A 15,589-nucleotide genomic window follows, 5' to 3' on the forward strand; every position below is an offset into this window, starting at 1 on the left:
ATGTGTGCAGTGTTCTGTTAAGATCTGCCTTCAAAGTAGACAATAGCTCTGTAAAACGTGATAGGATTGATTGGGTCTTATCTTGGAGGGTAACAGATAAGAAGCCGGGTTGTAATTACTGGCTCATTGGTCGCATTCTGCAACTTTAGCAACTCGGACAAGGCTGGTTTGCTGATTGAGAGCAGAGAAGTGCACGATGCTTCTGTCCACAGGCTGGTGGGAATGTGAACGTCTGTCTCCACACCCACAGGCTGACCACAGGGGCACTTGGAGAGGCTGGGAATGTCAGGCCAACACCTTGAGGAGGCCCTTCCCCAGACCTTAGCAACAGCACCGCTCTCTAAGCTGCTCTGACCTTCCAGCCTCCACAACACTCACTGTTATTCTAGGTTGAGGGATCCTCCCAAACAAAGTGTAAGACAAGGAGATGCGATGCCAAGGAGGACTGAGGACACAAACAGAGATAATAGACTTTTGAAAAAAAAAAATGTAGGTAAGCAGGCATACGGGTAAAAAAGCAAAACACAACAAGAACCCACATGAAGAAAATGAAAAACATCTTAATCTGGAAGACCTGAATGTGCGGCTTTGCTCTGATAAGAAAGGAATACACCCAGCTGTCAAAAGGGGAAAACAACCCTCCCAGACACTTTCTGAATTGTTGCTTTGTGGGATAAGTGCAAGTCCATGCCTATTAATTAACATGGTCAGTGAAGGGAGGTGGTGTAGGTAAGCTGACAACCCGCACTTTGAACCCGCTGGCCTCTCAATATGCTGTCCAACTGAAATTCACTCTGATGTATTCATAGTCTCCACTTCCAGTAACTAATGTCATAGTAGAAAGAGGAGAGTGAAGAGAAATAAAAGCTTGAAACAGGGACATAAATTTTAACCAAGAATTCCTCGTAGTGCCGGCACTGTGAGGGTGGAAAATGTGTGTGAGTAAGTGAGAGAGAGAGAGGTAAAAAAAACCATAACAAATCAAACATACAAAGAGTTGATTCTGTGCTGAGGGCAAAGGGGCTTGTTCAGGGTGGGGAGCTTTGCTGCGTACAGAGGAGGCCTGTGAACCTCGGCAACTAGGAGGTCGGTGCTGACGGAGGGTCAGAGGTTGGCAGGGAGCGCCGGTTAAGGGTGTTTCTGAAAAGACCGGACAATGGTGGTTCTTATCAGGGGGAGCGAGAGGAAGAAGTGGTCGTGCATGGAGCCGAACTGATGACCGGAGGGTCAATTTTTCAGATTGGCCTGGGGTGACATGGTTTTGGTCAAGGAGCCTCTGAGGAAAACATTCCTCGGATGCTGTCTTTATCTTCTAATAATGAGGGAAACTGGTATCCCACACAGATCTGTTAATATTCTCCTGCTGGACCCAGCAGTGTGTGCAGTGAAGGAAATGTATCTGGCAGTTTGAGATTTGTGTGCGTTGTGCAAATGTCCCTGCCAACAAACAAGCAGAACTTTCCCCACATTCCTGTCATAGAGAGGCCGAGTAGAAATACAGCCAAGAGTGACAACTTGGCTGGTCCGACTGTACATGCAGTGAGCGCCTGTTGAGCAGTTCACTATCTCTCTCAGCTCTTTTTAGTGGTTAGCCTGTGGTTTTCTCCAGCAGCTCAGAGTCTATCGACAGCAGGACTCCTGCAATGTTCGCTGCATTGTTGAGCTTCTTTCAAGAATGGGTTAGAAAAACAGAACGAGAGCAGGCTGCTAGAAAAACATGTTGGAGAGAGGGAGAATTAAGGAGAGTGAGGGTGAGAGCAGAGGGTTAACGTGTAAAATGCAAATAACCCAAATTCTCAACTGGGCTTTTAAGACATTCCCACAAAATGGCTGCTGTGTGTCACAGCGGCGGCAAGCAGCAGAGCAGCAGGCCTCGAGAATGGCCCCGCTGTGTGCAGAGTGTTTGTGGACTGTGGCTGAGCTGATGGACACGACCCAGGAACAGGCCTGGAATCAATTTAGTGCGTCCAAAAAGTGCCTGTGAATGTAAATAAAGCTCTTGGGCAAACAAACGCTTTTCCAAGAGGCAGACACAAACACAGAAAAATGCACAGGCCCACAAAATGAATCAAAAGCTGGTGGGCCCCCCTTATGTAGATGGTGAGAACCCAGTCAGCTCTGTGTGCTTGTATCCACTGAAATTAAAACCAGGGCTCGTCTTCCTGCCTCCTGGCCAATCTAAGGGTTTTATCTACTGGACCGATGGCGGAAGACCAACAAGGGTCCAATAAGAGTATAACTTCATCCCCCTGTGCCTCTCCTCCCTCTTTACCCCCTTTTTCCTTTCCCATCATCCCCTCAATTGCCACTACAGAGCGGGCGACTCACAGGTAGGTATAGGACTCCAGTATGAAGGAGAGTGAGAGACTGCAGCTCTCACCAACCAAGCCTGTTTACACAGATGTTGGCAGCCTTCATTATTTTTGTGAGGGGCGTGGTGGAGGTGGGGAAGAGTATTGGCTGAATTTATAGAGGCTGTTTATAAGCTCAAGAGGGACGGAGGCAAAGAACATTGGGCCAGAACACTTCCAGTGGGTTACGCATTATCTGCCTTTCCACCACCAACACCATTCAACCTTTCAACACCCCCTCAGCAGACATTATTTTAAATTCAACATTAATAACATAAAAGCAGTTGACAGACCAAGCATGAGAATAGCAGTGATCCCCCCCCCCCAAAAAAAACTTTAGGAATTATTTTCAATGAGGCTGCAAATAACCATAAACTAAGCAACATAATCTGTTCTTAGATCTACATTTATTCATTTTCTCCTGGAAATCAGCTTGGTTGCTGAAATCCACAACAAACAGAACCTTTGTTAAAAGTACTTTTTGTAGATTTGTAATTCCAGCTGGGACTGTGGCGCTTTAAACTAAATACAGTCGAGTATATACTGTAACAGTACTGCATATTCACTTTTAAGTCATATTTTAGTTTTTCTTTTTTCACTTGTGGTTGACTAAGACACTGACTCATAGTGAGTCCTGACTGCGGTGTACACTGCTCCCTGTGCCTAGAACCACCAGGAGCCAAACAGGCACATGCTCAATAAAATATGGCTGACAGCATGGACATCAGGAGAAAAAGTCATTTTAACCATTCAACAAAGGCCTCACCTCAAAAAACCAACACCAGCTTATTAGATTTCACACACAATGTGTGTATTTTCATGTGATTGATTCAAACATTAATAATAATACAGACGGTGATATTGAGGCGATTCATTTTCCAGGTTTTCTTCTCATCTAACTTATCAAAATGTGTGTTGATAATGTGACATTTTCAAATAAGTGAACAAACACACATGGTACTGCTTACAAACAAACAGGACCGTCCTCAAATCTTTGGTTTACAACCTTTGTAAACCACTCTCTCTTTTGCACCAGAATCCAAAGAGAAAATCAGTGTATTTAGCTTGTTAGAATGCAGCATTGCCTGGTCCACTGATGCCTCATTTGGTTATCTGGTGTTACTTAGGTGACTATGGAGGCAAGTGGATCAATAACTCCTTTATGCCGTGATGCTGCTGTATGTTAGGCCTGACTGGACTACGGCAGCAACAGCATGTCAGATGAAACATGGGCTAAACATTCCTCTTTTTTTCACAGGTGGTGGAGGCAGGCCTCACACAATGATTCCGCGGTGAGGTCGGCATGTTCTATCATCCAGCTGGTATATCATCATCTGCCTGCTGCTGGTCCAAAAGAAGACTCAGGACATGTGGGCAAACACCTGCACTCATCCTTGCACATCTGCAACGTCTGAGCCCATCTCCTTCTGTCTCACGCTAACTTGTGGCACGCAGACCCTGTACCTGGCAACCACATGTTGGACAACTCTGTAACTGAGGGCACATTCATGAGTGCAGTAGCTGAGATTATCAGCTCTATGAAACCTTAACAAGGAGGAAACAACATACATGGTGGAGCTTAAGTCAACAGGGTCTGGATTATGGCTACTTTGATGATGAAGACATGTGGCAAACACGACTATGGAAGACCGGCGCCATGTGACTCAGTTATCAGGTGCTGCAGGTCAGAGGTTACAGCTTCAGTTAATTAACATACAGGGATCTTGTATCTGCAGCACATAATGCAGTAAATCCAACCTACATACAGAGTGAAATATGTTTAGATTCCCCAGTGTATCGCCTTTAGAGTTATCAAAGGTGTTTTTGTCTCTCTCTGTTCTTTCCCCCACATTCTTTCATCACCTCTTTCTTTCTTTTACTCGCTCCTTTGTTCCAGCCACAAAATTTGCAGCAGAACTGAAAGGTGAGCCTGGCCCAGCCTCTCATCATAAGCCGCGTGTTTCACATAACAAGAATATTTCTACTTCGTATTTTGCTAACCCCTGGCAATAATAAAATGCTCGCAAGCTGAGAAAAAAAAGCTTTCCGACAAAAGTGCTTGCAGTGACCAAACGTCTGAGCACAGGAGACATAACAACAGGTCTATTCACGCGGCTCCTGCTGAGAACAGCAATGAGGTACAGCACAAGCCCATCCAACTCACCAAGAAGACACACAAGGCAGAGCTCGGGGGTCGCACAGCTTTCAAACTGATCAATGTTTTCAAACTGCAACTGCAACTCATTTTAACACGTCGCTCAGTCTAGCAGTTAGCAGTAAGACTCTTAAAAAGTCTTCTTTCTAAGTGGCTTAGGATTGAGTGGATGTTTCGATGGATTAATTCCATCTTTTCTTTAAGTGAAACGAACGTTTCCTCCACGTCAGTGAAGTGATTTGTACATTGATCAGACTCAACATTAATGGTGTTTTAATGTCTGAGCGAGTCTGACCAGTGTATGTTTCATCACGTCGCCATTAATTCCCCTCGAAAATCGACAAGAGCTGTAACTCAGCTTGAAACAAGTGATTCACCACGCTGGCAGGTTTTTACTTTTACGAGGGAAGAAACATTATAGGGGTAAAATACTCAGCATTAAGAGATTTTTTTTTTTTTGGCAAAGCTGCAGTCTGACAGCTCGGCAGTGCAAATTTTAAATAGTAAAAACGGAAGGGTGGAAAAAAGTGACGCGCGGAGAAGTGAATGAAGAGAGGCTTTGAGAGAAATGTATGCGTCGATGTGGCAGCTTCGTAGTTTGTCTCACAGAGGAGTTACAGTCTAAGTCCAGGTGTGCATGGAAGCACTGACACACAGGTGAACCCACATCATCATCAGATAAATCAGAGATTATACCGTACAAAAAGGCGCCCCGAGATTTAACTATTATTCCACGATGAGTGGTTTTATACAAACCACCTGACCATCACTAGTTCATCTCACTGAGTTGTTTTATTCTATCACGTGTGTGACGTTGTAAACGATTACTCGACCAACTCAACGCAAGTCACTGTAAAGATTATATCTATTGTAACCAGTCTGGTCCCTGCAGTTAGTCTGGCTTTAGTGAGGGAGGTGGGGGTAATGTGTGCATGTGTGTTGGGGGGGGGTGGTGGTCCCTGTCCTGGAATAGCTCTACTGGCCTGGAATTCTCTGGGAATGTGCGACTCAGTGTTTGACTGGTCAGGAGGGTAAGCATGTGTCTGTGTGCGTCTGTGTGTTGTGAGTGAGAAACGTCAGTGATCAGGAGGTTATGGAATCTGTGTAGAGAATGAGCGAGGACAGATCAATCATTACGCACACTTGGGAACATCCTCTGTGTGGTCAGCAGGTTGACAGCTGGGCTGTGTGGGGGTCTCACTCCTGACTCTCTCCTGTCTTCACCTTGTTGTTGAAGCTCCTGTCACCTTTTCCCAGTTCCTTCCTCTCTCTGTTGTGTGTGTGTGTGTGTGCACGCTTCACCATTGCTCCACTTGGGGCTTTGTGAAAGCAGATCTGCCTCGTCCATCTCAGTGCAGGAGAGCACAGACAGGCAGCGCAATAGGCCACATACTCTAGGTTGACCTTTGAACCTGCAGGCCCCCTGTTTGACCAAAATGGTCTGAGTGGACTTGCTAGGTCAGCGTTTTTCTGGGTCATCACAGGCTATCAGTGGCTATCTGTTTATCTGTCAATGGTCAGTGACTCTCCAAGGTCTGCAAACATTACTCGTGTACTAACATGCACAAACAGGCGCATATGTGCCTGCAGACACAGCCACGAGTGCATATGAGGTGCACGGCAGCAACAAGCAATTCAGAGAAAAATAATAAGTGCTGAGATGTTATTATTCAAACTGCTGAACGACCAGAATTCACTTCTGAAACTTTTGAGGGCACTTCTTTGAGTTTTCAGTCATACTCAAACCTGCTGCCTCCGTCTGTCTTTACATAGAAACAAATCACTTCCTGTGTGCAGTGTGGGAATGTTGTGAACTAATTTGACAATGGCTTGAATGTAACAGACATTTGTCTATATTTAAAAGGTACATGTTGCCGTTTTAAGATTGAGGTCAGTGTATTAAAGGAGCCGTTTGTAAAGCAGAGGAGGTCGTGAAATAGAAGCTGCACAGACAGGTTAACAGCAGTGATGGCCCCTGAAGGATTTCTGTGTTATCCCCCGGTTTCTGCTCTTGCCTCGCTCTGCCTGACGAACCCAAATCTCTGCCACAACACTCTCAACAGGAGGACTACTCCCAGCGCAGTGTTTGCTCAGCTGCGTTGGCTTTATGTCTGTGTGTATGGAACGATCAAATCCGCTTGTTCCTGCTCCCTGTGTGTTTTCTCCTCTGTTTCTGTTTGGTTTCTTTTCTTCCACCAGTTTGTAGCTTCATTTGTTCTATGTTTGGCTTCGAGAGAGCACAGCTGACATTTTTCATGGGATTGACAGCGGGGAGGTCAAAAAGTCGAGGTGAAGCAGCTACCTGAGGAAGTCTCACGTCTCCTGTGGCATAGTGTCATGGTGGTGTCAACATGTACAGTAGTCATGTAAACGCCTCTCTGCTGTGCCCACTGCCTGTGTTTGGACTGTGACGGCTCTGACTCACTGCTGAAGAGGCCAAATCTATTCATGTACTTTCCACTTCTAAAGTAAATCCAATCCAACTACAGTGGAGCTGCACCTTGGTCAGCGGACATACATGTAAACATCTTAATGGGTTATGCCCACTGTGCGAAATACAGGGGGGTCTGGGGGGGTTAGACCCCCCTGATTAACATTCAAGACTCCCTGAAAGCCTAAAATGCAAAATTTGAGGGGGGTCTAAAGATGTTACAGTGTAATTGGAAAGCATGTTTTTTTCCTAAAGATTTTTGTCATTTCAGTTTTACATATATGATCTACATACATAATACACTTTGCATGCTTTCTTATCCTTTTCAACCAGACAAAATGTCAATTATTTTATTTCTAATTGTGTATTTTTAATGTATTAATTCATTGCTTTCCAAATGGCGCTGTGGAAAAAGCTCACAAAAGCCCACATCTGACAGGGAATATAGCCAATACTGCAGGGTGGCACCTGGGGTGGTGACACAGTATTGCGCAACAAGTGGGAGATGGGACCCCCCGATTATTAATGGGCATTTCGCACACTGGTCATGCCCATTTTCTTGGCCCTTCTGGTAAATGCAATTTAATGTGATTTAAAGCCATCAGTGAGGATGCAACACCTCATTTGTAACCACAGTCGTTGATTTTGAGATACAGTAAGAATTACGAGCATCCAACCTGCAAATATCCGTAGCCGTTTGCGTCTCGGTGGCGGCCCCAGCCCTGACACGCCGGTGCACTCATCCTCATCGTCGCAGTCACCACTCTGGAATCCTTCTTCCCCGTCGTCGCTCCACCCATCCACTCCACCGCCACGAGACCGGGCTCTCCAGCGCTTCTCTGATATGGTCACAAGCCGCAGTAACTGTGGGACAAACAGGAAATGGTTAAAGGTAATGACATTTAAATGCACTCAGCCTCTTCATGAATCATTCTGTGGCCGGAATGTGCCTGTGTGCATTAATGGTTTAACAAAGCTGTGAAAATAAATAAGGGCTGTCTCCCGATTTGACTGTGTGCTGAATGATAATAACAGTATGAGGGGAAATTCCAGACAGAAGCTTTAAAAGTGCAGGTTTTTAACAAACTCGAATCATAATCACCGGGCAGGAAAACAGTTTGTTATCGGTGCCAGTCGTGTTATTTTTTGCCTAAAAGTGATTCATTCAAAGGGCTGTGGCTGTGGCTCCATGTAATTTACTGGGAGAAAAAGAAACAGTGGGGTAAGCAGACTGGTGTGATGGTGTTGTTACTGGCAAACAGTGTTCTCCTGAGTGGGTGACTTAGGGCAACGAGGATACAATAATACCACATAACACTCTCTGTCCCTGTGGACATCAAACCCCAAGATCTAAAAGAAGAAAGATAATGATGTTAATGTTTGTTTTGTTTTTATTATGACTTTTTCTATTTTCTCTTTTTTTAACCACACTGAAACAATATTTGACTAAAAAAAACAAAAAAACAACTTTAATTGGTGAAGTAAGTTGTCTTCATTCATTTTTTGAACTCTTTTAGGTGTTACTAAAAGTAAGTTTGTCAACCATTTCCATTTTCAGAGCCATTTAATGGCTTAAATAATAACTTTGAATGCCTCTGCTGTGACGGAGACATGGCCATGATGGCCACATAAACAAGATCAGGGCAAGGCAGATTTATTCGTACAGCACATTTCATACACAAGGGCATCTCCATGTGATTTACATAAAAAAGATCAGACAGAGAAGAAAAACAGACAACAAAATTGAGAAGGCTTCAAGTATTATCATATGGAATAGAGCCTTAATTCAGTTGTTTGACTTCCAATATTTTTCCAAGTGATTTACAGAAGCTCATATTATGTTGTGCAAGACATACCACAGGAGTTTGTGGAGGACTGTGGTAAACTCAGCAATACATAAATAATAATAAAAACAAATGTTGAAGAACTGCGAAGAAATTCCTCTTGACCAACAGTGAAAGAGGGGAAATAGCAAACTTTATAATCACGAAAAGTGACTGAACCATGACAAATTGAAAAGCTTTGTTCATGGCAACAGTTTGGGTGTGTCGTTTTGGAGATGGAAACAGATCCACCCTGTCTTTTATCCAGTGCAAAAAACATGGGAGCTTGGAGACCATCGTTCAGCCTCCACAGCATCACACATGATTGAGCGTCCTGCCAAGATAACAGATGTGCTAAATTCCAGCCGCCTGCCCGCCAATCCTCCTTTCATCTCACTTCTTGTTTGTTTTTTTATTGATTTACTTCCTATCTGCATACGTCAGAATGCATTTTTTTGTTAGTGGTTGTTTTTGTCTATGGGAGAAAATTGAGTTCATATGGGCCTTGTTTCAGGTCGGCTGTGACATCTGCCTGGGATCAGAATGTGTGTGTTTGTATTTGTGGGAGACAGAAAGCGGAGGTAAAAAAAAAAATCCCCCAGGTCTAATCACAGAGTTACGTCAGTCAGAGGTAAACAACTCGGTTCCCTCCGCCTGCATATACAAACCAGTCAATCTGAGTTTTACAAGTGACATAAACTCTTAAGTTTAGACAGGGAACACACATTAGCTTGTTCCCAGCATGGCTTAAGAAACAAACCTGCATTCATCTGGCAACACTGAGGCCATACACGGAGGATGACCACAACATTTCAACAACCTTGGTCACTCAGACACACGGATGGACAATCAGTAACTCACAGACAGGACGGCTGACCCAGAGGAATATTTCACCTCTGGCCTCTGTCTAGCAAATCGCCACCTGTTGACAGAGCCAAGCCATCAGGTGGCGCACTAAAATCCTGTGTTATTTCCCAGACACACATTCAACCGTGATAAATGGAACTTTAATGTACTGGGCCATTTTGTTTAAGACATAACTGTGTTTGCCTGGAGTCCTTCAGAGGAATTCCTCCTCATGGTTTGTATCCCGGCAACACAGTCACACTTTGGGAGGGGAGCGGCGCCTTGTGGAGCAATTAAAAGGCAAACAAACACGAGTAAAGCATAAGGAGGAAGATGTGGTTGAAGGTATTTTAGAACAAATCCTTTAAAAAAAATTGTATAGGGAGTGAGGGGGAAAACACTGAATGTCATACCCTTATTTAGAGCTAAGTGTACCACTAACATACACACCGCACACACACTCTCCTTAACACATAAACAAACAGGCTGTGCTCTGATTCACTGTGCAATGAGTCATGTCTTCAGAGAGAGAAACAACATTACATGGACATAATCATCCTCATCTGGGGACCATGGATGTGTGCACAAAGTTTTGTGTCAGTCTTGCAGATCGATGTGGAGTTATTTCACATTATCAATGAAAAAACATCTGATGATGACGCTACCAGAAACATCCGTGGATCGCCACACGTTTTTCTTTTTTTCAATTCTCCGAGGACCCTGAGCAGTTGCGTGACATTCCGTGATTATATCCTAAATAAGTGGTGCTGATTTACATGAAAGTCACAAATATTACATTTATGTAATGATGCTCAGGGACAGTAGAGCCCATTTAACACTGAAATTGGTGGGTGTACCTGTTGTTTCTGAACACAGGTGAAGCCCATACAAATCTTTTTGTGAGCAATTGACAAGACGAATGCATGTGACACACGTACATGTACTGTTAATATTTATTGTGCATCATTTCAGTTTTAAGAATTATTGCTTCTTCTTTGAGCCTAACATATGCAAATAGTTATTTTTCAGACATTTACTTCCCAAACCTGGCTGTCCAAAAACAGCATTGATTTTATTTTTCAAAACAAACATTTAGTTTAGGTCAGTTATAAGTTCAAATATTTTTGTGAAGATAAGCAAATCATTTGTTAAAGTGGACCTAGACCGGAAGTTCCAATTAACGTTGTTTTTTACTGTATATCTGCGTCATTACCTTGTTTATGAAGCCCTTAAGGTTCTAAACAAACAGTTCAGCCACTACGAGAACGCTGTGTTTTATTGTAAACTTGGGCTCAGCGAGATCTCTGAAAAAACCCGGTCCGGTTACGTAAACAGCGGTTCTCTGGAGCAGCAGATTGTCCTGATCCGGGCACTAGTCCGGGCACATCCGGTTGCGTACATTGAACTGCAGAAGAAGAATAACGTCCGTTGTGGAGGTGTTTCACGAGCAACAGTGTCTTCTGACTCTGGGTCTGACTCCGGGTCAAAGTCATAAAAGGGACTGTGGCGGGGAGTCGTGAAGAAGCTATTTTTAAACACTGTTAAAACAATGTTTTGATAATGAGTAGCAGTGCATCCACCGCTCCAGAGGGGGGAGCTGTGCTTCTGAGAGTGGGTGTGCTGAATATGTCACTTCCAGGTATTGGCCAATCACAAGACAGTTGGGAAGGCTCTACACTGGCTGGCCAATCACAACACACTCTGTCTTCTGGGGGAGAGTTTTATGTCTGAAATATCGCGGCTGGGCAACAGTGTCAGAAAAGAAAGATTACTATTGGCTTGTTTACAGCAACTAGGAGGTTTTTGACCATAAAAACAAGTTAATGTATGTAAGTAGACCTCCATAATTAACATATATGGGCAACAGGACCACTCTATGTGAGCTTTAAATCATCTGCCGGGTCAGATACTGGCCACTTTTGGCCCACAGGCCACCAATTGCTGACCACCACCCTAGACCATTACCATTGCTTTTTTCCCCACCCCTGCATCATCTGTACTCCAGAAAAAAGATAAAGAAGTCAGAAGAAGGAAAAGCAACAGTTGCTTTACTTCAGTTGCTCCATAAATCCATTGTTCTGTTGCATTTTGATCAGTGGGATTTGTCCTCTTGAAACAATGGATGTACAACATTTTCCAGGTGATAGTTGTTGAGTTGTTTCACTCAGAGTAGTGACTGACATTGACTGACTGACACTGCCAAGACCAAACAATCTAAAAAAAAAAAAAGGTTCACATTTTGGAATGAAAATCCAGTTTCAGACAGTTGTAGATGAAAGGATTAGGAACATACCAACTATAAATAGTGTCAGATGAACAACAGATGATTTTTTTTTTTTTTACAGTGGGTGGCAGGGCAGTACTGCATGTGCCTCTGTGGCAGGGCGCTGTGGCTTTTGCCCGCTGGCTGGCTGCCTCTGCCACAGCTGCGGTAGCAGGGAGGAGTGGGATGTATGCTTGTGTCAAAAAAAGTGACGCTGCGCTTTTGGCACGGCTGAGCTGCCACAGCGTGATCCAGCAGGAGCCTTGAGATTTACCACAAGAGGGAGAAACCTCGAGTTTGCTGTAGGCTGGAATCTTCTCCAATTAAAAAAAAACTCAAAGCAAAAGGAAGTAGGGGAGGAAACAAATAAGAAATGCTCAGTGTATGTTTCACATTAAGAGAAGAAATATGGTGCTCTCACTATTCCCTACTCTCTCTCCTGTGTGTTTTGAGAGTTGCATTGTGAGCCGTCTTGCACAGAGAGCAGGACACACAGAACATGTAATCAGTGCAGCTACGGGCATCCCGCAAGCCACAGGATTCACCTCCCTTTAACACAAAAGCACAAGTCACACCAAGGAAACACAGGCTCAAAGGCTGCACACAAAGCCCAAACATGTGGCAGATTGCTCAGTGCAGGCCAGTCCAGACAGAGACATAGAAACCACAAGTCTGTCACTGCCTCCCACACATGACATGAACTCCACACAGGGTCACTGTTTGACACGACAGCTGCTGCCGAGCCCCAGAGACCAGCCACTGGTTGACCTGCAGCAACAGAAAACAACATGGCCTCGCTGATCGTCAGCTGTGCTCTCTTACATGAAACCGTACGTCACACTGGGACATACATGCACACTGTAACTCACCTTGCAGACATCTAATGAAAAGCTGAAAGGGTAAAGCAAGGAATAATCTGAGCATAAATGCAGAGACTGTGGAAGTTAATAAAGTGGTGTTTGGATTGAAACTAGGAGAGGATGAGTAATGAAGACAGAACGCATACAGGGAAAAAAAAAGGTTTTTGTCAGTGTGTGTGTGATTGGGATCAGGGCCTGTGTTATGTCCTCCTCTCCACGCAAAGGACTTGTCTGGACAAGCTACTCATGACTCGGCCTAGACGGAATCTGCTGCTCTGAATGTTTCTCTCAATGCCTCAACACATCTGCTCTACAAATCTAATCTACAGAACCTAAAGAGACTACTGCTCACCACGCGCTCAGAGCTATACGTTTAAAATGCACGCTGGCGATGTGTCACAGGAAAGGTGTCAAATCTACAGGGAATTATTACCCTCAGTTCCACAGAGCTTCACCTTTGTCATGGTTTTCTGATGTACAGCTTTTGGTTCTCTGTTTGCCATCTCACTAATCATGTCATTTCCAATGTAATCAGCTCATTCTCACCTGTTGTTCCACTCCCCTTCTCCTCACCTGCAGCTCATTAGTTCCCCATACAGTCTACCAGCTCACCTCACCAGCTTACCTCTGCCTGATTGTATTGTGTTTATACCCAGATTTCTTGCAGTATTAGTTCTATAGTCTACCTGATCTGACTTGTTTCATGTTCTGACCCCTGGATTCTATCCTGCTGTTTATTGGATTTGTTTGCCTAATTGGACTGACTCTGGTATGTTTGACCCCTGACTGTTTTGTGACCAAGTAAACTGAGCTCTCCTTTGAACTGATTTCAGCCTCTGTCATGCGTTTGGGTTCTTCTCTGCCTGACAGTACACTTCACAACAACAAAAAAGAGTCCATATAAAGTTAACAACTAGCTGGAGAACACATAGTGAATCATGTAGGAGATGAAGAAGTATGAAGTTTGCTGAGACAAACCAATTAAAGAAGGGATATGTCAGAATGTGGCTAAAAAACGGTTACTACATTCAAATTCAAAATACCGAGGTCTTTTAGGTTTCGTTTTCTGACATAACTGGCAACCCGTGGTTGCTTGGCAGCTGAGACTCTACTGACTGCAATGATTGGTAGAATGCAGTAGGTGGCGCCACATGCCAAAACATGATTTCAAAACATAAACATGATTTGCAGTCTGCAAAATATTTTTTTAATGTAAATATTTTGTCTGTACTGTTGTTGTTGGTGAGTTCAGTTTGTTATATGAACATTATTCCTGAGTCTCTGTGACATATTAGGAGGATTTTATGGCCAGTTGCTTTAGATAAATGAAGGAAATGGACTTTCCCTGCACCTAATCCCCACATGCACTCTGAGCTGCTGCTGCGTCTGTGTAGAGAGCGCAGACGAAAGAGCCAAGAGCAGAGGAAAGAGGGTGGGAATGAGTGAGAGACCATGGGAGACAGCGAGAGGGACAGACGGAGGAATGACAGCAGGCACTTTCCACAGAGTGAGTCATGGAAAGCTCCTCAGCACTGACAGACAGAGCAGCATTTAGGACGACACAGTTTGCCCTGCAGTTTGCCCTGCAGTATCGCCCGTTCGCCGTGACTCATTATTTAACTTTTATTGAATATGAAATGTAAAGAGGAGGGCGGGGGCGGAGGGGGTGATGCCTCTTCGTTCTTCTCTCCCCCTCTCGTCTTCCTGTATCTGTCCACGGTTAAGTATGTCACGCTACAGGAGCTCAGCCTCAGACAGTTAATGCAGGAAGATTAATTTCCTGATGTTAATTCCAGTTGGAACAGAACACACAGAGGAGGGAAAAAAGTAGCTCTCCAGTCCAGTATTAAACTGGGCATATGTTCACTCCACCTTTCTGACTAAGCTCATAAGACTATTTCCAGATTTCTTTAGTTTAGACTGAAACCTGGATGGATTTTGTTGGCAGGGACTTTGCTGCTGTGGTAGATAATCTTTTAAAGCTAAAGAAAACTACTGATCCACCTACATACGTATAAAACAGCAGATTAAATAAACTGCTGAAAGTTTATCTTCTTAAAGAACAAAACATTGTGTCTTGTTTAGTCAGACATTCTCAGATCCAGGCAGCACATGAAGGCAGAGGGCTAACTCCTCCTAGCATTAAATATATCTGGTATGACAACAATTTTCAATCTTTTCTTTATAACCAAACCAAATGAAAATCTTGACTTATGTCTGTGAATGTGCCCGATTGTCTTGCATGGGGTTCAATAGTTTAAAAGTCCCATTCCTGCACAGGATGCACACTAGATGCTAAATGTGATTATGCCCCTCAGACAATCTCTTTTTGTCTGCTGCCTGTCTGTTTTACACGTTATTGCCGTGGTTCCCAGAGTCATGTGTTGCTAGGAAAACCTCCATTTTGACATCAGCAGACCATCACTGCATGTCCCATGATCACACCTCACTGGAGCTGAAGGATGCTTGACTGGATATGGAAAGTACAGTTTATTTTAGATTAATGAATTGACCTTTTATTGACACATGCTCATTCAGTGTGTTTACATGATGTTAGAAGTCCATATAAAACTGGCCTTTTAAATTGCATGCATTAGTAAATTGAAAAATTCAGACTACACACGCAGAAGAGTGGTTCAGGCTGATTTTCAGTCACATACTTTGACACTTTCTAATAGAAGAAGCTGGTACAAAGAAGAAGGTGAAGACAACAGAGAGAAAAACATGGTGAAATCTAGGCCGATCCATTTGTTTGGACTGCATTTTTGCTTTATCAGCTCAAAGTGATAAAGCAAAGCTCAAAATACTTTTAAGTTGGATGGTAGGAAGCCAGCATAACCACGGCTTCTCCCTTTAGGGG

General features: G+C 43.8%; 1 protein-coding gene across 1 annotated transcript in view; it reads right to left on the reverse strand.

Moving 5' to 3' along the window:
• The window catches only part of gpc3 (glypican 3), a gene marked incomplete at both ends in the record, with an annotated part of 119,971 nt that overhangs the window by 5,782 nt on the left and 98,600 nt on the right, over positions 1–15,589 (reverse strand). Inside the window, one exon of the mRNA XM_083890724.1 lies at positions 7,615–7,801. Within this exon, the coding sequence (XP_083746850.1) occupies positions 7,615–7,801 (187 nt within the window). The remainder of the gene's footprint in view (positions 1–7,614; positions 7,802–15,589) is intronic.

This window comes from Microchirus variegatus (genome assembly GCF_963457635.1).
Source record: "Microchirus variegatus genome assembly, chromosome: 6".
In the NCBI taxonomy this organism is placed as follows: domain Eukaryota; kingdom Metazoa; phylum Chordata; class Actinopteri; order Pleuronectiformes; family Soleidae; genus Microchirus; species Microchirus variegatus.